A 22,696-nucleotide genomic window follows, 5' to 3' on the forward strand; every position below is an offset into this window, starting at 1 on the left:
AGCCTGGGTTTGCATTCTTGAGGGAAGTGATGGAGATACTCAGCAAGCTGCTGAGCAACCTGATCTACTTGGATGTGCTGAGAGCAGGAGGTTGGTGTTCAGAGGTCCCTTCCATCCTAAATTGTTTTATGATTCTCTGATACACTGTTTCTGAGCTTGTACTTGTTTTATTTGATAAAGGTACATAATCCATCCATGTATTAAAAAAATAATCTTTCTGATGAAGCCCCAGTCCCCTCTCCCAGGTCTCACTCCTGGCCTTCACACCACCTTGGACCCAGCTCTGCAACCCTACAAGCCAGTAGTAGGGTTTGGGTTGTGGGGAGTTTTGCCCCACTGCTTAGCCACCTATGCCCATGAGGAGGCACAGAAATCCCTGGTCCTGGGAGAGAGATTCAGGTCCTGATGCTGCACACCAGACCAGCACAGGCAGGAACAGGTACATAGACTAAGTGACCTGACCATCTGCTGCCTCTCAGCCATGCTTTAGCAATGGTGGAGAAGGCAGTCTTGTGTCTGCTTCCTGTGTTCATCCCAGGCTCACATCCACAGTGGGGAGTTCAGCCCTTGTTGTATTGAGGAACGCTGCAGTGACTGATCTGAGGTTAGAGCCAGCTGCCTGCCTGAGAGGGAATGGGAGAGGAAAGGAGCACCTGGATCCTGTATTGCTCCTGAACCAGCCACAGCACAGCCTAGTCCATCTCCAGCTTCACCTATGAGGACATATGAGAAGGACCAGAGGAGAGCAAATAGTGAGGCAGAAGTGCACACTGCAGAGGCAAAGGATCTTGGTCATTTGTGGCCAGACCAGAAAGGACGGCTTAGTAAGTGAGTCAGAGAGACTCCTGGATTATCAGGAGGAAAGTATGGAACATGTTTGTAACCCCAAAGTCTGACAGCAAGAGGAGGGTGCATCAGCCAGGGCAGAAGAAGGGCATGAGACCTGCAATGATTTTTGAAGTCTCTTTGAACTGGCTCACAGAACCACAAGGCCAGGGAGCAAGGGTGTTTGCTCACTCCCTAGGGACATGGCATCTGAAATGACAGCCTCCAGAAACAGCCAGGAAACAGCCACACAGTACTGTGGCAGGGAGACCCATGCAGCCACAACTGTATTAAAGGCCCCAGAAGAAGCATCCCAACACCAGCAGAAATGAGGATAAATCCCCTTCCCGTAGTCACAGAGAGGAGTTACAAAGAGTCTGGCAGTATTTGGGCTTGCAGGAGGGCTGTGCCCTGCTCAGCACTACCTGTCCTGTTTCTGAGTGCTGGATCAGATGATAGCAATGCCTGTGTGGCACAGGCTGCTGCAGGCAGTGCACCTCTGCTCCCCTGCAGGGCTGGCCCAACACGGCCCTGCCTTCAAATGCCATGAGTACTAGCTGAGCCAGCCAGGCAGGAGACAGCTCAGACCCGGGCAGGGCCATCACACCAGTGCTCAACACCCAGGGTTTTGTTGATGTGTTTGCTGCCCTGGTAGTGCTTCCCCGCTGCCCAGTGGGTGCCAGTGTAGCTCCACAGGGCGCAGTTCAAGGGGTTTGCCAGCACGATGACCTGCCAGGGCCTGGTTCAGAGTCCTCGCAGCTCACAGCTCTGTGGTCTTCCTTGGCTCAATCAAGATGGTGTTGAGCATGCCCACCTGACACTCCTGGTCTTGGAGCTTTCTTGCAGCCTGAGAAGGGCTTTGGCACCAGTTCGACCTTTGACGGCCTCTCTGCCAGTTCCTCAGCATGAGCAGGACAGTGATGAGGACCAGCACTGCTGTCAGCACCCCAAACACCAGCACTGTCACCAGCTGGGCTTCACTCAGCCCTGAGTCCCTTTGGGTCACTACCTCCTTCACAGAGATTTTCAACAACCCTCCCCCCGGCTCCTTCTCACTGTGGTTGGCCACACGCCGCCCTGTGACCACAGTCCTGATGGGCTCTGGCTCCGTCACCCCCGGCGTCTCACTAGTGGTGCTTTTCACTCCTCCAGCATTCTCATGGTTGGCAGGGTGGTAGGGAGGAGACCAGGTGGGCTCAGGGACGGAGATCTCACAGGTCTTGCCAGTGAAACGGTCAGGACACAAGCAGTCATAGTCATTGATGCGGTCATAGCACTTTGCCCCATTTTTGCAGGGCTGGCTGGCGCAGTCGTTGATGTTGATGGTGCAGAAACGCCCCTCAAAGCCCACCTGGCACTGGCAGGAGAAGCGGTTGACGCCGTCGTGGCAGGTGGCCCCGTTGGCACAGGGGCGCATCAGGCAGTCGTCCACGTCGTGCTCACAGAGAGCCCCCACAAAGCCAGCCAGACACCGGCAGGTGAAGTTACTGGCAAAGCCATTTTCGTCTTGGCATTGCCCACCATTCTTGCATGGAGACCTGTGTGGAGAGAGCAAGGATAGGTCATGGCCCTGGAGACCAAGCAGCTTCCCCCACCCAGGGAGGTAGACATGCAGAGCTGCTTGCACGGTCAGTGTGTCCAGCTCTCTCTATGGGGGCAGCTATCTCTAGGAGAAGACTGGGTGGGAGTTTCTGTCTCCTTGAGTGAGAGGCCTCACTCCTCAAAGGCTGTGGCTGTGCACAGGCCCACCACCCACTAGGGAAGGTCTTCAGCCAAACGACCTGAAGAGGAAACATGCCCTCCTGATGCTCCCCAAAGGCATCATGGATGTCAGCTCACCATGCCTACAGCAGTTAGGCTGCCTGGGAGATAAGATGTCCCAGGCATGATGAACAGATTCCTGTCCTCCTACAGCAGGGACAGGAATCTGTTCAGATTGCAACAAAGCCCTTTCCCTGGTGCATGCACTGCATGCTGCTAAACCAAAGCCAAAGGTTGGCTTAACTCCATTACTGTACAGAAATTCACAGGTAACAAGCCAAGCTGGGCCTCCACTAGGCAGTGTGTGACCCAAAGTTAATGGTGTCTGTAATCTCACTGCAGTGTCTCACCCTGCCTTCTCACATGGCCCTGTCTTCATCTCACAGTCCTTCCCATGGAAACCTTCTGGACACAGGCAGGAATACTCCCCATCTCGATCGTAGATGCACTGTGCCCCGTTCTGGCAGGGGGACTGGTGTTCACAGATGTGTATGTCTGAGGGGAAAAAAAATGGTGTGAATTAGGGAGAAAAGAGGGTTGATGTGGCCACTCAGTGCAAACACAACCCACCAAACCCACTGGGGATGGAGAAATGGCAGGAGCTTCTCTCTTCTCCCCTCCAACAGGCACATGCAGCAACAGAAGTGCAGTGTCTGTGTAGTTGTGAAGATACAGTGCAAGCCAACTGTCTGGCCAGTGGAGACCCCCTGGTAGAGATAGGTCCCTGGGGCTGGAGAAGGGGAGTCCCCCAGCCACGTGCTGAAGGCAGGAAGCCTTGGGAAAAGCAGGGGATGCTGCTTGGAGTCCTGATGCAGCATGGGAAATGCAATGAGTTCATCTGTTCCATTTCCTGAGGCTGGCCAGTGCCATGCCAGCTCTTGCCATACAGCCAGGGAACAAGTGTCAGCAGTCTGATCTCTGTTGCAGGAAGGGAATGGTCCCAGCTGTGGCTGCCAGGCAAAATCCCATCTCCCAGGCAGCCAAAACGGCATCACCCAGGTGGCTTCTGGCTATGCTGGCTGACATATCCATGAGCGTGTGGCACCAGAGGCATATCCATGGCTGGGCACCAGAGGCAGGGATGTCGAGCCCACAACTCACCTTTGTCACAGAACTTGCCAGCCCAGCCAGAGTGACAGATGCACTGCCAAGGCTGGTGGCATGTCCCGTGAAGACAGCCCGGCATGCGCACGCACTCCTCGCAGTACTCCCCCTCCCAGCCTGGATCACACCTGCACGAGGACAGGGAAAGCACCATAATCAAATCAAATCAAATCAAATCAAATCAAATCAAATCATATCATCAAATCAGATCCAAGCAGAGGCTGCACAAAAGCTGTCTGTGTGCTGTGCAGGGCTCCTACAGGCACAGCAGTGTTCAGAAACCCTCCCAAAGGCCCCACGGACCTCCTAGCTCCCTCATCCAGAGGTAAGGACTGGCGTCCCGTCTGCCCAAGGAAGCAAGCAGAGCAGGAGCAGACACCCCCTGCAGCCAGGGAGGGTGAGTGGAGCAGCAGCAGAGCTCAGCAGCTTCACTTTCACTGCCCACATCCCTCTGCTCTCCTCCAGCCCCTCTGTATACACCCCTGCTCAGGAATTCCTGTGCCTCCCACAGCAGGCAGCCACTCTGAGAGGCAGAGAGAAGCCCATCCCTAACTCTGAGCTTCCTGAGGGAAAGGGGCAAGAGGCTGCTGAGGTGTGTGTGTCTCACTGCTCCTCTGCATTATAATGTGTATCATTTCTTGTCTGGAGTGCACTGGAAGCCAGCAGTGAAACCTTGCTTGCTGTGGCTGGTGCACAGAACAGACTCCTCAGCCAGCTCACAGGGGCAGCACAATGGCAGAACCTGCAGCACACAAGGAGCCTTCTGGTCCCAGAAGAGCAGGGCAGTGGCAATGCCTAAGTGAAGCCAGGCTGCATGGCTCCCGTGGCAGGCATCCCTCAGACCTGCCAGCTCCAAGGCAGAAAGCAAGTGATAACAAGATGAGAGCTGAGAGTAGGTGGCACCAAGCCACAACAAAAGATATACTCAAACCAGCACAAAATGAAACCCAACAAAAACAACACAGTTTCTAGAGTAAGGAAGGGGGTTCATTTTCATGGCTGGGGCTCATTTCAGCACAAAGTGTGGTGACTGCAGTTTTTTTGGGCTGGCCCACAGCTGCACTTTCAAACCTGGGTTGGCTGTTGTCACCTGTAGGCTGTTCCGAAAGATAAGGAGTGAGAAAAATGGTCAAAAAATTGTGTATATATATATATATATATATATATATATATACACATATATATACACATATATATACACATACACACATATATTAATTAGAGGCTTTTCTCTGGGACTGGAGGTGATGCCATGTGCCTGGTATAGTCTGGGGAAATACATGCATACCTGGACAGCCCTGAGCAGAGGGATGTGGATACACCTATCCCCAGTACCTGCAAGGAGCAGCTGTTATCAACTCTTCCACTTCTCCAAAAGGGAACTGGCCAACCTAAAAATTTTCAGGAAGGGGGCCACGTAAGCAGCTAAGTCTCCCTTGAGTTTGAGGTGATTTTGAGGTACTGCCAAGCCACAAGGCTCAGCAAATTCTCTGGAGGATTGAAATCAGCAGCAGCAACTCACGTGTGGAAAGGTCTGCAGCTGGGACACCTGCCACATGGTGACATGTGGCCTTTCTCACTGGGCTTTGCAGCACCCTGCTCCCCCAGGCAGCCACAGCTGCTGAAAGGGCTCAGGCAGGAGCTCTGCAGCTGCAAACCAATGTGGCAGTCAGCAAGAACAAGTGGCCCAGCTGTGGTGTGACACCAGGGGCTGTCATGTCAAAGGGGACTGAGCATGCCCTGGTGAGAAGAACAGGGTGGCATTGGGCAGTCTGTGCCCTTGCAGCCACAGGTGTCCCAGCCAGCCCAAAGCCAGCCTTTGCCTCCAGGTGCTGCCTTACAGAGCAGGGGCTGCAGATGGCCCTACAGTGGGACAACAGTGGGCTGTCTGTGGCAGCCCAGAGCACTTATATGGGTGCTTCCCAGGCTGAAGTGCAGGGTCAGGCTCTGAGCTTTGACCCTGCAGGATGTGGGCACCAGCTGGAGCTGGGATGCCAAGTATCACTTCTGCTGCTGTAGCTCACAGCTTGCTGGTAAACCCTTTATGAAAAACATCCAGAGATCCCCACCCCAGCTCAGACTTCTGAGAGGGGACCCCTGAAGCCCTCAGTTATATGCATGGCTGGAAGCCCTTCTCTTCCATGCCCCAGGGAGAGCACCTCCATCTCAGTCAGTGAGGGGGCCAAGCAAGCTGGCCAACCCTGATGCCTGCCCTGCTGCCTGATGACTTTCCCTCATCGTATCTGAGCCTAAAGGCTGCTTCCCATCACCCAGGCATGGCCAGGCTGTCCTAGGCTTCCTTCTAGACAGAAAGGGCTCAGCAGAATAACAGTGCTCAGTGTGTGATGGTGGGCAGGGAAGCACTGGAGCAAAGGCTAGAGGGATCTCTCACTGCAGTGTGTCAGGTAAGAAGGGAGCAGAGTCATTGGTTCCAGGTGTGGGTGAATGAAGGAGAAGGTGCTTCAGCTCTGGGCAGGGGTGTAGACACCAGGGACATGGTGTCAAGGAGACCAGTCACAGGAGCAGCAGAGAGCCAGGCAAGCCATACCTGCACTTCCCATCCTGGTCACAGCAGCCGTGGGCGAGATTGCAGCGCTCGCTGCAGTCATCCCCTGCAAGGCAAGAGACGTGTGGGCTTGGGTTAAACAGAGACTATAGATTATTCCAGATCTACCCATGGTCCTGGGTGTTTCCTTAAGTGCTCAGCCTACCTCTCCCCAGAACTGTAAGGTGTGGCACCTTCCTTTCACTCACTGGATTCACACAAGAAATGAAGATTTCACAGTCCACTGTCAATAACACTGTCTTTATTGAGAAATGGGGCTCTGCTTCAAAACTACCCAGTCTCTGGTCATCTTCCCCACCTTTTCTCTGCTGCCTCCCTCAGATTTTGGGTCCTCCTGGCCAAGAGCTGAGCTTGCCTGTGCACTAAGACAACCTGTGTAAGAGGGACTGACCTATCTGGGACCTCAGTCACACAGTCTTGCAGTAAGTGTGGTGGGAAAGCTCAGGGCCAAGTACTGCAAGGGGCACAAAAGGGCCAAGGATGGAAATGGAAAGAATGGATCTTCTTTACCTCCCAGGATGTCACTGTCTCCAAGGACAGCTATTGGCACAGAGCAGTCTGACAGGGGCTCCTGCCCTCTTCTGGGACCCGGCTGCCAGCACTCCCCTTCCAGCCAGGGAAGCGGGACTTGGCATCACATGGGGCCAGGTATCCAGTTCTGTTTATTTATTTAAAAGCCACAGAAGCTGTAACTGAGCTATGGCCTCACTGTGCCACTTCTCATTCTCTCCTTTGTGCCAGGTGTTCCCTTTCATCTCCACCTTCCCCTCTTCCCCATCACTTGCTCTTAGCTCCACAGAGGAGCTGGCTCACTCTGGCTCCATGAGCAGCAGAACTAGAGCAGATGTCAAGAAGCAGGGGGTTTCCTCAGAAGTCTTGTGCAAATCTTGTGCAGGCCGGGCCCAGGAGGTGAATGTCCTTACCTGAGCCCCTCCACTTGGACTGAAACAGATTAAAGCCCCCATGCCTCAAGATCTGCTCAGGCTTTCCCAAGCAGCATTTTGTGCTGCCTGGGAAAATGAGCAGGGGAAGAAGTCCCCTGTGCATGAAATTTTGCTGCAGTGAGGCAGCAGGTCCCACTGCACAGGGTCAGAGCCTCCTAAAACAAGTCACTATGGAGCTGGAGCAGCATCCTGGGACTGCTCAGCCCCAAGCCTGGGTATTGTCACCTTTCCTATTTGTAACCATCTCTCCCGGCACATGGCTTTGGAAATTCATTGCCTATCCAGAGCAGGGATAGAGCAAACTAATCTTTGGTAAAGGATTTTGTCTCACTGGATCCAGGGTTAGCTGTTCACTTTTGGGACCTTCTTTCCCCTGAGCAAGCTCATAGGGTGAATGGGTTCCCAAACCAAAGAGGGAGAGCAGCAGGGATGTCTCTGTCAGTCTGCTCAGGCACTGCTACCCCTGTGGGCAAGAGTTTCTAAGGTGCCTCCAGTGTCACACCCCAGGTGATTTAACAACCAGGCAGCATTTTCTGCTTTTTCCATCTCAATTTTGCATGGAAAGTTGAGGAGACTTCAGCAATACCAAGGATAGGTTTGGAAAAAATGGATATGAATGAGAAGGACCCATGTCTACAAAGACTCACCTTGCACAAGCTGGTGATGGGCCAAGAGGATCCAAATCAAGGACATGAGCTGGAGACAGAAGCTCCTGAGCATGGTCAGTGTGGCCCCACCGAGATGAACACCTACAGAGAGAAAAAGAGCAAGTTCAGGAAAATCCCTTGGCTGACACCACAGCTGCTCTCCACTGCCTGGGAGCTTGAGTTGAAACATCCAGCTTTACACAGCCTTGTCACCACACTCCCCTCTGTTCCATCCAGACTCCTCCCTCTAAGTCAGCGTTGGGGCACTAAGAATTAAAAAGCTTTTGAAAATGTGTGTACAGGAAAACCTAGAGTGCACACTCAATCCTGAGTGTGTAATAGCTCAGGCTGCTGCAGCACATCTTGGAGCACCTGCCCTGGTAGCTGCTGACAGGAGATCAGAAACCCAGAAACACCCACCCAGCTGTGGGGACCTTCACCTTCCCTCCCTAGATCTGGGACACTTCAGCTCTGTGTTAAATAAGGTCCTCCTGTGCACATTTGCATGAATAGATGGGCTGAGTGCTCTTCACAGTGCCCAGGCTGCCTTTCAAACCCTGCAGCAGAGCAGGGAGTCCAGAGGATAGAGCAGAGTAGCAGGCACAAAACAGCAGCCCTCTTTCACTGTCCAAGCAAGAGAGTGCAGCAGCAGGCACTAGAGCTGGGCTGCAGCCCCAGGCAGGAAATGTGAACACACACCTCTCGCTAGGTGTGTTCCTTTTCCTCAGCTGTCCTGCAGAGAGCCCCGTCAGCCCGAGGTTCCTGCACCCATCTATTTTCCGACCGCCTCCTGCCCTCTTGAAGTAGCATTAAATACTTTCCAAAAATGCTTCATTCCCTCCCAGCCTTCTGGGGTTGTTAAGGGCAGGAAATTTGAGGGTGATATCATAAATATATTACTGTAATGAGATGGGAGGGGTTAAAGAGTTCTGTTAGGAGAATGGTGAAGGTATGGAGCAGACTCTACCCAGCTGCGTGGGTGTGATGAACAGGGGCCGTTCCACTTTCAGCTTGACTCTTCAGCTCTGGAAGGTTATGTTTGGTCCATAGTTGTGTGAGAGACTTCTAAGATGGGGACATAAGTCCTCCCACTCACACTTACACGTGCATTGCAGGAAGAGGCTTTGGGGTCCCTGCTAAGAGCTTCACCTCCCTGGACCGGACAAAATAGCTCATAAAAGCAATGATGTTGCTTGAAGCATCTCTCCAGCAAACAAACTACCACCAACTAAGGGTGCAGCATTTTCAGAGGGGCTGCAGGATGTTACTGCCACTGCCCCAGCCAAATCCCACCATGGATTGCTGCATCTTCCCTCTCCACAGTCCCTTTGACAACAGGCTTGCAGGACCCTCCTTTGCCTCCTGCCCCTAAATACTGGGCAGTGGCAAACAGCTGCTGCATTTCAGGGGAGGGTGAAGCAATTGCTATGAAACTTATAAAATAATTTAGGGCTGAAGAGTGGTATCATGTTCCTTCAGCGCTGTGAGAAGCACAAGCTCCAATCATATGCCATTGCAAAGGCTGTGCTATCCCCATTGCAAATGCTGATTTTCCCCATTGCAAAGGCTGATTTTCCCCCACAGCTCCCCACTCGAGGAGCAGCCTCTCAGGCCTCCTGACCTAGTCACCCCGTGGGTGCTGCTCCCGGCAGAACCCCCGGGGTCGATCCGGACCCCGGCATGCTGGTTGGCAGCTGGTGCCCGGGAGAGGTGTGAGCAGCTCGCACCTGGGCAGGCCCGGCTTTCGGTCGCACGGACACGGGCGAGGGAGCTCCCTCCGTCCCACTCGTCCGCCTCTGCCTGCCCGGGCTGGGGGCTGCCAGACCTCCGGGTGCAGCGGGGATGATCCCCGAGTCTATTAACCTCCCTTTCGAGGGTATCAGGGACCTCCGTGCGCTTGGGGACCACAAGGGACATCCCCAGGACGCGGCTCCCAGGCACTGCTCCAAGTCTGAGGCTACCGGGACCCTCCGGGCTGGGCTCCGGGGGCTCCGGGGCAGGGAGCCCGGGGGATGCCGCGCCGCTGCGGCTCGCCGCGCCTGTCCCCCCGCCCCTCCCCCCGGGCTCCGGGACCACCCCAAGCCCCAGCGCCTCCCGGAGGGGCACGGCCGCGGGGGGTTCGCCTTTCCCCAGCCCCACCCCAGGGCTGCCCCGAGGGACCCTGCGCGGAGCCCCGGCGGTGCCCCTGCGGCCGGGGCGGCGGCGGGGAAAGGGGCCCGGCGGGGCTGGGGCGCTGCGCTGCCCGGCCCTGCTCACCTCGGCGTCGCGGCGGCTCGTGGGGCTATCGCGGGGCGCGGCGGCGGGGGGCGGCCATGCCCGGTGCGGCGGCGGCGGGGCTGGAGGCGCGGGGCTGCGGAGGGAGCTGCCGCCGCGTGTGCCGCGCCGCTCCGCCCGCCGCCGCCGCCGCCGCCGCCGTGCAGCCCCGGCCGCCTGCCAGCGGCTGCGTGTGCCTGCACATCCCCGCTCCCTCCCCGGGACATCCCGCCTCCCGCCGCCCCAAACCGCAGGCAGCCCCCGGCCCGGCCCGGCCCGCCCTGCCCGCTCACCCCTGCCCTGCTCCCGCCGCCGGGGCCGGGGGGATCCCGGCACGGCCCCGCCCGCCCCCACCGCCCCGCCGGGGGCTCAGCGGCCCCGGCCCCAGCAGCGATCGCGGAGCACCGAGAGGTGCCCGGGCTGGCGATCCCGCAGGGGCGCGCCCTCGCTGGGGTATCCCTGCCCGGGGCTCGGGGGATGCAGCGCTCGCCGCCCTCGCCCGGGCTGGGGCGCGGTCCCGCGGGGCACGGAGCCTCTCAGCCTGGCGTCCCTCTCGGAAATAGGTGCGCGATGATCCGAGCCTTCGTTTTGCTCGGATTATCTGAAATAATACTAATAAGCAAAAACACCTCCTGCAGCCCCTCCCCGATGTCCCCACTGTCCACTAAAACACCTCCACTGGAAAACTGTAGGATTTAGAAGCCTCATCCTTAAAATAAAGGTTCAACTTGTAGTAGTCACCCCCCAAAAAAGAAGCCATCCAAAGAAGCTGTGGTCCCCAGCATTTTTCTCGCTGCCACTAATGAGATGTGGACATCAGCACTTCAGTGGACGATAAGGAACAATAAGGCAGCCTTGGGAGGGGGTCTGGGCTGTCCCATCTTCAGATGAAACAGCTGCCTGCTCACCTTGCATGGCCTTTCTGCTGCTTGACAAGATCATAGCTGTCACCTTCAAAGGTCCTAGCAATCCTTAATTAGATTACAAGCTCACACCAGTCAGCTCTTTTCCACCCCTGTATCCCACAAGGTTTGCTGTTTTTCACCAGGAAGGAAGAAGAACCATGTCTGGAGCTTAATGGATGCACTTAATGGATGCTTTCACACTCCATCTCATCTCATTAGACAAAGCTCAACCCCTCCCTGCTCTCACCTTCTCCAGTCCCCCCCCACCCCCCTGCAGCTCCTGACAGCCCTGTCAGCACCCTGTGGCAGCCATGGGGAGCTCTGCAGGCCCCGGGACCCAGTAAGAGCCCAGGCACAAGCCCATCAAAGCCAAGGTCTCTGCCAGCTCTGAGCAGGGACCCCTTCTTGCTTATCCTTGGCATGCCTGGACAACACAACCTGATTGAGTGATAAATGGGGGCCTACCACCCTGCCTACCTCTGCAGGAGCTGCCTCCTTCCTGCCTCCTTCCTGCTGGCCTGTCAGCCAGGAGCCCTGTTCTTTCCTTGCCCTCTTCCTCCTCCTGTCTCTATCACCCCACAGACAGAGGGACAGAGAAGTCCAAACCTCCTGCTTAGGTTGCTTCATCAGCTCTTCGGATATTTATGAGACAGGTGTGCACCAGCTCTGTCCTGAAATGCTTCCTGTGATTCTACATCCATTCTTATCCCCTGCTCAGCCTGCTTCTGAGCCCTGATTCCTACCGCGTCTGGAGCTTGCAGCAAAAAGGAGAGAGGGCGGCTGAGGATGAAGCACAGATTCTGGTGCTTGGTTTAAAACCAGACAGCCTCTCCTTCCATCACTACAGCTCTAGGACCTGGAATGATCCACATTTCTGCTCTGACACCCACAACACCCTGGCTTGCACTCTTTGCCAGTCATGGTTGAAGGCCAAGGGTTTACTGGTGACACCTCCAACACTGAGTATGGGCTGTTCAGCCTCAGCCTCACCTCCTCCTTGACATCCTACCACCTTCACTAACTGTGTCAGAGAGAGCACCACCTCCTGCAACATCCTCATTGCTCCCTCATTCCTCGCTGGGATCTGCCCTGGTCCTGACCGCCCTGCACTGCAGCGTCATTGCACAGCCGTGCCCCGGTGCCCTTAAACCTCACCTGCTTGAACGTGCCTAAGGAAACCCTCTGGATGCTGTGTGTGCATTTGAATGGGCAGAGAGGAGGGGGCCTGCAGAGGGACCCTGGCACATGCCGATATCCGTAAGCATCTGCACCCACAGCAGGAGCACGGTGAGAGAGGGAGATGGGGCGAGGGTGCAGCCAGCAGAATGGGAATCATGGCTCTCCCTGTGCTGCCTCTCTCGGAGGTGAGAGCTGTACCAGCAAGTCAGGGCTGTCCAGGCTGAGGAGATAAAGTTGGGTGGTGAAGATCTGAGCTCCGAGGAAGGGGAATGAAGAACAAAATCCAGGGTGGGATTTCAGAAGTTGGGATATCTGGGGAAATATGTTTTGTAACTTGAGGTTTGGCTTTGCATGTGAGTACCACAGAGAGAAGCAGGCAGGCATGGATGGGAGTAAAAGGGGAATACAGAGGAGGGAGAAGAGACTCATGCAATATGGACCTTGGGTGCACTCCTTCCTCCACACTGAAGGGCTCCAGTCCCATCCCCAGGCACTATCCTGTGTCTCAGGTTCCCTGTGTCAGTCCATGGACTGCCCAGTACTATTTATTCAGAGCAGCTCTATTTGCAGACCCAAGAAGTGGGCATTGAGGGGATTCCTGTGCTTGGCTTAGACCCTGCTCTACTAGGCTCTGATCCCTGCCATGCCATCCCTAGAGGCGTCTCAGATGGAACAGCTGCTGGATCAGAATTAGGAAGGATTTTTTCCTAGCCATAAGAGTCCCTCCATGGCTTTTCCCTTCAGTGAAGGAAGTCCCACAAAGCAGGGACCTGGAATGGGAACTGGAACCTCTTGTCATGGTTTTCCCTCCAATGCATGCTAGATGAAAACTCCCTCCCCCACCATCATCCCAACACACGGTCACCACTCACAGACAGAGAGAGGAATTACCTGTCAAAACCAGCTGAAGCTGCTTCCCTTTCTTCCGGAGTCTGGAACTTGCACCTTGGAGGCAGCCAGACATCAGGGACAAGAAGCAGATGGTGGGCTGAGAAAACAGATAATGTTGCCTCTTCTCCTTCACAAAGAAGCCTTCTCCAGAGCAAAAACTCCTTCCTGTGCAGAAGCCCAGAGAAATTCAGTCCTTCCTGCTCACTTTAATTCCTCAAGAAAGACAGAAAAGCAGCACAAAGACGCTGGAGAAAGACTGCAAACACCTCTGAGCTGCCAACTCAAATGATCATCCTCTTCAGCTCTTGCTCTGGGTCACCCTCTCCGCCCTACGCACAGCACCAGCCCGGGGTCTCTAGGTTAAAACAAATGTTCTCCCCCATCCCACCCCCCGTGCTTTTCCAATTCCACCCCAGCCCACAACAAACAGCAGCTCGCTGGCCCTACAGCCATGTAACCCAACCCCAGCCATTGTTTCCCTTCCACAAGGTCTATATTTGACTTTGCAGCAGCACCGTGGCTGTGCATGTGTGAGTGTGTGTGCATGTGTGTGCACTCTCTGCACACACACACTCTGATATTTGCTCAGAGCCTCATTCCCCAGATGCCTGGGATTGCTTAGGAATAGCTTCCATGGGCAGTAGGTGTTTGTGCCTTCAGCGGGGAAGTGGAGGGGGCAGGCAAAAGAGGAGCAGGGAGGGGGTGGAAGTTGAAGGTAGAAAATCTCCTGGCTCTTTTCTCACTATTTGCACCATCTCAATGCTCTGCCACACTGTGGAGCGTGACCAGGCTGGCAGACAGTGACTCAACAGTGGAACTGATGGCATATCTGGGGAATGATGGAGAAAAGGACAAGTTGTGGTCTTGGTGACTCTATCTGGCGTTACCCTGCCCCAAGTTTTGCTCTCTGGTGGCAAAAATGCTCTTAAGCCTCCGAAAACTCTTCAAATCTTCCTAGGCTGAGACCACCAGAAATGCCACTTGGAAGTACCGAATTCCCCTGGCCTGGTGGCTTTGCGAGGAATGCCTCAGGGAATAGGAGCTGCCCTTGGTATGTTCCAGTACTGCCCTAAGAGTAGCCATCCTGGACTTCCCCAGGATGTATTTTGTATTTGCCCAAAGCCTCCAGAAATGCTGCCCAAGTCCAATATCACAGTCCCTGTATCACAGACCCCAGAGTATCTGGGAACACTGCCTAGACTTGGCATGAGCTTCTTTTATTTCCTCCTTTTGTGACCTGCCAGGATATAAGGCAAAAGGAGAAAAAAGTGCAATCCAAATGAATGACAGGGAGAATTACTTTCATCCTAAACACTGATGATCCAGTGAACTCATTGCCACTGGGTAACAAGAAAAGGCATTCATTAAAAAAACCTGACTAGACATTTATATAGACGATGAGAATAAATAGGAATGAACTCCAAAGAGCTATAAACCCTCTTGCTCCAGGGCATTGAAGATGAGTTCTAGGCAATGGTATAAGGAGCAGCTTTCCACAAGGGCAGATTCTGCAGTAATTTTGTGCAGGGCAATGTTTGTACCTTTCCCTGTTTGTACCTTTCCCTGAGCCATGCAGACCCAGCCCTGGGAGACAAAGGATGCTGGCATGGGTAAGCACCATCCATGCACACATTTACCCACTGCACCCATTTACCATTAGCAAGGCTGAGGCAGGATGAACTCTGTGGATGCCCTGGTGGTGCCCATGAGGTGTTCTGGAGAGGGGATTCCCAGCTGCTCCAAGCCAAGTGTCAGCCTCCATCCAAGCTTCTGACCATCAGCTTTCTTCTCCTCCTCCAGAGCCAGATGCAGGGAGTTCTCATCACCAGGGCTGCTGCTGCTTCCTGAGGGGTGGTCTGCACTCTCCACTGGCCTCCAGGCAGCTGCTCTGTTGGGACTGACTAAAATCTGCCTGCCTGCTGGACTGCTGCACTAAAACAGATCCTCTGAGTGTGGGAGAATGCATGTGTCACTGTGATGGACCTGAGTTCAGTACCCAACAGCCTTCAAACCTGCTGTGAGGAGCAGCAAAAGTAAGCTTAAGTCACACGTTATTTTGAGATACAGATTTCTCAAATCCGCCCTCAGTACTTCAATCCAAGACAAGACAAAGGTACCAGGGGAAAAAAATTAAAAAGAAAGAATAACTACCAGAGGAAAAATACCTGGACTTGAAGAGGGGGGAAAGGACAGCGATGTATGTGTGGAGGGCAGCTAGAGAAAACAGGTTTTACTTGTGTCCCCATAACTCAAAAGGCTGAGTAAACCCCCTTCAAAAAACCCTCAGGAGTTCATGAGAAGGTGTAGGATCTTGTTTTGCCCTGTGATTTCTGGCTTCCCTCTGGGTGTATGTACAATAGTTAATGTCAGGGCTATCCCAAGGGCACTGATTCAGGGGGTGTATCCGTTCCCCCCACCTGCCTCCTGCTGCCAGGAGGAGGTCTGGAAGGGCTGGAGTGGGAAGGAGATGTCTGCCAGGCTTTCCCTTTGCTGGCACACACCCGTGGGTGCCTCAAAGCCCATCTCCAGCTATGCAGTCTCCCTTTGCCTTTCCAGCTGGCAGCTCTTGCAATGAAACCTCTTAATCTCACCAGGAGCACGCAAGCATTTAATGGGAGACTCTTGAAGCAAATCTTTTGTGTTTTCTCATTTCTTGCCTCTGAGCTTGCTCCTGGGTGTTTACAGGGGATGGCAGATCGTGGTGTTTGCAGTGAAACCTGGCAGGAGAGCCTGTTGCAGAGAATGTCAAGGTCATTTCATGAATCTGTGGCTTGTGCTTAGAAAGACTTGAACCCTGGCTGCAGAGGAGTCCATAATTAGCAGCCCCAGGGGATGTGGACGAGTGTTGGGAGGGAGGCTAATTGTAGACTGGCTGTCTCCTTGGCCTTCAGCAGCTCCTGTGAAGCGAGGAGCAGTGTGCTCAGCCAAGCACCAAGCGTGTCCTAGGGAAAGGTAATTCCTCCCTGGCCTGCCTGGACCCGTCCCTATAAACAACAAGAGCTCCACGGGGAGAGCAGTGCTGCAGATTTCAGGGGGAAAAAAAAGGCTCTGTGGGTTGGAGGTGCATGCTAGCCACACAGAAGGGTTTTTTGAGAGACAACACACAGCCATGTGCGTCTACATGATAGAGTCCACGAGTCCCTGCTCTGCCTCAGAGGGCTTGGGGGATCAGCTACTCCCTCCCCATTTGTGTACCATGGTGAAGTGCCAACCCCTGCACCCCAGTGTGTGATATCCTCCCCTTGCACATGGCAAGCACTGTGCCCAAAGCTGGATGAAGCCCTGTGTGCCTGAACACACCAAGGAGAGCTGGTGTTACACCTAGCCCTCTGCCACCTCCCCATATGCTCCAGGAGATATCCTCCCCCTTCCTCTCCACATACTTTTAACTCAGTTCATTTCAAACACTTTATTAGCATGACAAGCTAAACAAGTTTTGACGAAGGGGAAGGGAGGCAGAGCCCCTTGAGTCTTGGTCTGAGGCTGACACAGTGACTCCAGCCTTTGCTTCTCATGGGGTTTTGCCTTGTATTGGAGCAGCCATCCTGCCTGTCAGGCACATTCTCTCCACTCCTTCACCAAGGTAAATCACTGATCCAGGAGGGCCCTTCAGTCTCTGCTGCACAGCAGCACTCATGCTGGATTTAGCACCCAGTGGAGTGAAGAATTTACAGTGAGCTTTGGTGAGGCTGCCAGGAGGAAAAACTGCAGCGCTGGGGCAGCTCCTTCTGTAGGGGGCTGACCTCGAGGAGCTGTGGTGTGGGTCCCAGCTGGGAACTGAGTTTTTCTGGAAAAAACACCCTGAATAAGGTCACAGCCCAATACCTGGTCCCTTGCAGAGCCCTGCAACTGTGCAGAGTAAGAGTTGGAGGCACCTGTACAGGGCTCAGTGCAAGAGCTGGGATCGTGGCATGGAGCTGGCGGTGAGCAGAGAAATGAGTGGGATGCCACAAACAAATACTTGAGGTCAGAAAATCCCAATTTCAGCTGCCTGCCCCGAGGAGTGATGCAGCCAGCACAAAGTGAGTGCAAAGAGCACAAACACGCCACTGCCAGGCTCTGCGCTCTGTGCCTCGCATGGAAATACTGCACCTCAGCAAGAGCTCGCTGTGGCTGCACAATTTTGTGGCTGGTTAGAAATGGCCAGTAGGGGTCACTGATATATATTTAATTAATTCTATTTTTATACACACACCTTTATAAATATACAGAAGACTTGCATAGGCAGCAATTGTAATGGGCAAGCATTGATGTGCAGCATATCCTTCAAGCACAGAGCCTGGGGGGAAGTGTCCCTGTGTATGTCTGAAATACCAGTGTGAGCTGTAAGTCGTGCTCTGCTCTAACCCGTGATGGCATGAAACCACCGAGCTGTGCCAAGCACCCGGGTGCTGCAATGGTGGATTTTTGTCATTGTTCTCCAGTTCTGCCTTCATCTTCCGTTTCACATTCACAGAGGTGCTTTGAGAGAGATTCAAAAGATACAGAGATTCAAGCCTTGAGGGCAGGATATTGTGTCTGCTTGTCTTTCTGTGCAGTGCCCAGCACAGCTACATCCCAGCCACAGTGGGTGCCTTTGGGGAATCCCATAAGACAAACAGCATTTTGGGTTGGGTTGGGTCAGCACTGTTTTGTTCCTCAGCCACTGATGCTGGGGAATGTGTTTGCTTGTGAAAAGACTCCAGTGGTTTTTTGAGGGTTGAATCTCTACTAAGCTCAAAATTGAGTCCCAGCCCTCACTCTTACGTGGTGGGATGGCCTGAACTATACACGTGGGTATGTTTTTAGCAACTGTTTTATTGGCGGGTTGGCTGTATTTGTCTGGTAGGTGTATGCTCCAGGCATACTGGCAGAGTGTGCTTGGCTGTCCAATTCGGCATCCACAGACTTGTTTGACTGTCACAGGCTTGGCAGTATTTCAGTGATCTTATTGTTCCTGAAATGCTGTTAATTTTGGGTGCTGAGCTCCTCTTGTATTGGCCTATCCCAGAGTGAAAACTCTGTTTAAACTAAGTCTCAGGTCTTTTGGTTTTGGTGGGCTCTTCCATCCAATAAACATCTTTTGCCTATGAGGCTTTCCCAGCTGATGTCTACTGGGGAATCCTCTTTGCAACTGGAGTTAGAGAAGTAGCTGAGGTGGCAAGTGTTTCATAGGGGTCCCTTCACCACTGCAACTCTCAGGCAGGTGACAGCCTCCAAGTCAGCCACCAAGGGGCTGTCCAGCACCCGCCATCTTCTTCACTTGACCAGGTTTGATGGAAAACTTGAGAGGACCGAGCCTGCACTGCCTTCTTCTGGTGGGGAGACATTATTTCTGCCATCTCCTTTTTCACTAGCCAAGACCATAGGCACTTCAGAGGGATTTGTCCTTCCACAGGGTGGCACCTGCCCCTCCAGGGGTTCCTTTTATTCAGTTACAAGGGTCTATATAAAGTGCTGCCAGCTGGAAAGTATTTTGAAGAGATTCCTCCCTGCTCTCCACTAAGGGTCATAAATTCAGCTGGTATTTGAGAGAATCTCAAATGTACTTCCAGGACTGTTTGCTGAGGGCTTTACATCCGCCAGAGGCCCCTTAAAATAAAAGGATTATTGGGAGTCAAGTGTTAGATTACCTGGTGCTTGTTAATTGAACTTCAGAGGCTTTAGCGAGCAACTGGCTCTAGCAGGGAGCTGCACTTTGGTATTAATGGTGTTGTATAAATGAATCTAATGTAACCCAGCGTCATGCTTCTGCATCATGTCACAGCTCTGGACTCAGGTAATGCTGATCCAGCTCACAGGCATACCGGATATGGGGAAAGGCAGGGCGGATGTGTGTGGAGAGGAAGCAGGATTGGGAACCAAGGCCTCTGGGATCTGAGGGAAGAGTGTTTTTTGGTGCTCAGAGCAGGTGACTGGTGCTCAGCCAGCCCAAGTCGAGTTCCTGTCTCCCTTTGGTGGTCTGACCTTGACATCTGATTTTGAGAAGAGTTGAGTTTAATGGAAGCAGTGAATGACAAGACCGTCTGGAAATCAGCCTCTCTTCTTCATTCGGGGCTTGTTTCACCAGGACTTGCCAAAAGTTTGAAGATCCTCCTCTGACAAATCACTAAAAGAGAGCAAAGTACTCTAATCATTGCTGCCATCAGTGCTCACCCACGGAAACCTGAACAGAGCACAGCTGTGAAGGCTCCAGGGCAGCAAGGCCCGGTGGAAATGAGAAACCTCATCAGCTATGAAAATTTCATCAGCTGGCGCTGTGGAAGCAAGAATCTGGAAGTACAGAGCAGATGGGCAGCCTGGATTCTTGGAGCCATTGTCCTTCTGCTTGTTATCTGACTCCAGCACAGGGAGGATTTGGAGAATTTATGGGGGCACAAGTACCGAAGGCTTTCTTGAAATATCCCTGGCTGACGCGCGGTGTGCTGCAGACGGCACTTGCTGGGCGCTCGGCAGACGTTTTTGCACAATATTCCCAAGGTCATGGAAGTGGGGTCCTGCTGAGCACCTGTCTTTCATTGTGTAAGAGAGGAGACCATTTGGGCAGAGTGTGCAGTACTGTGAGCCTGGTACTCCCTGGATGTAAATCTGAAGGCTTTGTAAATGTAGTAGTACGATGAAGAACATCATGTGAGTTCTATCAGGACTTTTCTGAACTGGGCAAATTTCCTCAGAACTAGGCTCCATTGTTTACTGTGTGAATCATCAATTCATGAGATGTTTGTGAAAGAAAGGATAACAGGAAATGGAAACAGTGGGTAAGTCTATGCACTGGGAATGAAAAGCAATGGAAAAAGTACCTGTCTGCACTCAGTGTTGAATAAATGGGATGATTTGGTGAGAAATTAAAATGTACTGATTTTTCAAAGACCCAAGACTAGAACAATGCAATGGAAGATTTTGCAAATGAATTCCAAAGCACATTCACAAATTGTGTCAGGGTTTGACTAGCTCTTGCCTGGCACACGCTGTCCTCAGCACCTCTCCTTTAAGAAGCAGGCAGTTGTCCTTGGGGGGGTTCAGGTGGGTTTCTCCATTTACTACTCCGCCTTTCTGCCTCCCTTTCCACCTGCTCCCACGGTTGGGTTTCTATTTCCCTAGCGATAGGCTGGGATACGCCCCAGGCTGTCGGGTCATTTCTCGGGACACGTAGGAAGGGGCAGGAGCAGCTCCCGGCCCCCGGCACTGACAGCGACAGCTCCCGTCCCGCCGCCCCTCAGGGTGTTTCTAGGTCCCGGGGCAAGCGGGAAGGAGGAGGAGCAGTTCTCGGCCCCCGGCACTGATAGCAGCAGCACCCGTCCCGCCGCCCCTCAGGGTGTTCCCAGCTCCCGTCCCGCCGTCTCTCAGGGTGTTCCTAGTCCCCGGGACAGGCGGGAAGGGGCAGGAGCGGCTCCCGGCCCCCGGCACTGACAGCGGTAGCAGCTCCGCTCCGCTCAGCTTAGCTCAGCTCCGCTCCCGTCCCGTCCCGCCGCCCCTCGCGCTGCCGGGACCGCCCCGCCCCTCCCCCCGCGCGTGCCGTCCGATGACGCAGCCGCGCCGCGACGTGGGGATTCCGCCGGATTACCCGGCGTGCCCCGCGGCAAAATGGCGGCCTGAGGCGAGAGAGCGGGAGCGGGAGCGGGGCCGGGGCCGGGGCCGGGGCCGGGCGGGGGCAAAGTTTGGGGCGGGCCCGAGGCGGGGCCGAACCGGCCGCAAAGTCACTGGGACCCCTGTTGGAGCCGAGCCCGACCGGGTCAGAGCCGGGCTGGGGCTCCGGGGGCGGGGAGCGCGACCGGCTGGGGACGAAGCCCCGGGCGGGGCCCCTGCGCTCCTGGGCCTCTGCGGGCTCCGGACGGCGCCCAGCGAGCGGGGTGGGCCTTTCTGGCCACGTGTGTGCGAGGAATTGTAGAGTTCCCCGAGGACAGCGGGTTCGGGCGGGTCGCACCGTGGCCGGGGGGGCTCAGGCAGGCCGGGCGGGGGCCGGGCGCGGGGGGACGGCGGGGCCCCGGGAAGGGACGGGCTCCGTGGGGAAGGGAGTGATGTCCCTGCTTCAGCCATCGGGGCGTTACCGAGCGCTTCTCCCGGGGAGACACCCGTGTCAGGGAGCAGCGCAGGCACGGGGTCGGCAGGCAGGACCTGGTGCGCGCAGGTGTAGCTGTTTCTGAGCGATGGAGAGTTGGGTGCTGTGATGGAGAGTTGGGTGGTGTGGGGGATGAGAAAGCAGCATCTCTGCAGGGAGTAGGAGCTGCAAAGCAGAACAAGTCTGGGCCAGCTGGTGTGTTAAAGAGCCGGAGTGTAACTGGCAGAGGCCGGGTTGGAAGGGAAGAATCAGCATTCCTCTGGTGTCAGACTCGGCAAGGGTTAATGGGAAATTCTTTGCCAGCCTGGGCATCTTCTCAAGAGGTGCTTCCTCCTGTAGCAGTGTGCAGCCTCTGGGAACGTGGGGGGACTTTAAAGGAAAACAGGAGAACAGTAAATGCTGTACTGCTTCTGGCTCTGAACTTGAGCACTCTGCCTAGAGCAAAGGGCTGAGTGCTAATACACAGATTTTTGGGTGTGCATGAGGTTGCATTGGTAGGCATCAGGGTGTGCAAATGATACGCAAATCTGGCAAGGCTGAGAATGACCTAGATCTGAGAGATGCCAGGTGGATCTTGTCCACTGAAAAGAATCATCCATCACAGGAAGATAGTTCTGTGTCAGTGAAAGCTTTTCAGAGCTATGCATTTCTGTTTTACAGATTCAGAGAAGGAACTGGGATAAAGGGCCTCTATAAAATGAAGCCATGAATCCTCACTGAATCTTCAGAGAGCAGGTAAGAAAGCCAGGAATGATCTGATGCTGAGTCAGACTGTGTTCTTCTTGTATCACTACCTGAATTTTTTGAGAACATGTGAACCACATACGTGAAGCAGTGGCTCTCTTTGTGGTGTTCTCTGCATCATAGTAGGGCTGTGTTGCCAGAGTTGAGAGGCCAGGGGTGTCAGTGAAATGGGAGTGACCCTGAGAAATTCACCAAGAGCTTCTGGAAAGAAAGGTTCGATTAAAGATGTAAGTACTCCTGACATGCCATCAGGGAAAGCAATCTTTAATGTGCTCTATCAGTGCCAAAGTAGCCATGCTGTCTGTATCATTCACAAGGGATCTGCCCAGCCCTAATCCAGATGAAATCCTTTCTGGTGATCCTGCTCTTGCAATAGTGGCAGTGTCAAAGTTAGGGGGCTCTGGTGGCCCTCTGTTCTGTCAGGTTATTTGCTTCCACACAAATTTTAGCTGTTCCCGTGATGGGTGGTGCGGGTGCACCTGAGCTCACTGTTGACATGCCGTTGAGAGGAGCATCTGTTTGGTACCCAGCAGCTGTTTTTGATTGTACACTGTCAGATCACCTTTATAACAACTCCTTGCTCTCATCACTTCCTAGTGGATCACTGCAGAAAGCACCTGTATCCATCCCAGCAGTGCTTTGCATACAGTGTGGTTTAGCTTCTGGGTGTTAAATCAGCACTTCAGCTATCAGGTCTTAGCTGTTGTATCAAGAGGAGTTTTTCATTCCTTCCCAGGCACCCAGTGCTCTTGGAATCCTGTGAATGCATTTCAGCAGGGCCAGTGGAGTTCCAAAGGGCAGCCCATGGTTATCTTCATCTTTAATATTAACAAGGCACT

The 22,696-nt window shown here is 54.0% G+C and overlaps 2 protein-coding genes across 2 annotated transcripts in view; one reads left to right on the top strand and one right to left on the bottom strand.

The window, feature by feature from the left end:
- Positions 1-231: 231 nt before the first annotated feature.
- Positions 232-10,210, bottom strand: DLK2 (delta like non-canonical Notch ligand 2). The gene is made up of 6 exons (XM_058802399.1): positions 10,104-10,210; positions 7,848-7,949; positions 6,239-6,302; positions 3,688-3,818; positions 2,937-3,081; positions 232-2,363 (listed from the first exon to the last, which is right to left on the bottom strand). The coding sequence occupies exons 2-6, from the start codon at positions 7,918-7,920 to the stop codon at positions 1,586-1,588; spliced, it is 1,191 nt and encodes a 396-aa protein (XP_058658382.1). The 5' UTR covers positions 7,921-7,949; positions 10,104-10,210; the 3' UTR covers positions 232-1,585.
- An 11,561-nt stretch (positions 10,211-21,771) lies between these two features.
- The window catches only part of TJAP1 (tight junction associated protein 1), a 38,954-nt gene continuing 38,029 nt past the window's right edge, over positions 21,772-22,696 (top strand). Inside the window, exon 1 of the mRNA XM_058801596.1 lies at positions 21,772-21,848. The gene's annotated coding sequence lies outside the window, so the exon portion shown is untranslated. The remainder of the gene's footprint in view (positions 21,849-22,696) is intronic.

The sequence above is a fragment of the Ammospiza caudacuta genome, chromosome 3 (assembly GCF_027887145.1).
Source record: "Ammospiza caudacuta isolate bAmmCau1 chromosome 3, bAmmCau1.pri, whole genome shotgun sequence".
Lineage (NCBI taxonomy): Eukaryota > Metazoa > Chordata > Aves > Passeriformes > Passerellidae > Ammospiza > Ammospiza caudacuta.

Coding starts and splice junctions, on each gene's coding strand:
- DLK2 (XM_058802399.1), bottom strand. CDS start 7,920: ATGCTCAGGAGCTTCTGTCTCCAGCTCATGTCCTTGATTTGGATCCTC. Junction 6,303..7,847: donor CCATCACCAGCTTGTGCAAG/GTGAGTCTTTGT, acceptor CTTGCCTTGCAG/GGGATGACTGCAGCGAGCGC. Junction 3,082..3,687: donor TGGCAAGTTCTGTGACAAAG/GTGAGTTGTGGG, acceptor TTTTCCCCTCAG/ACATACACATCTGTGAACAC.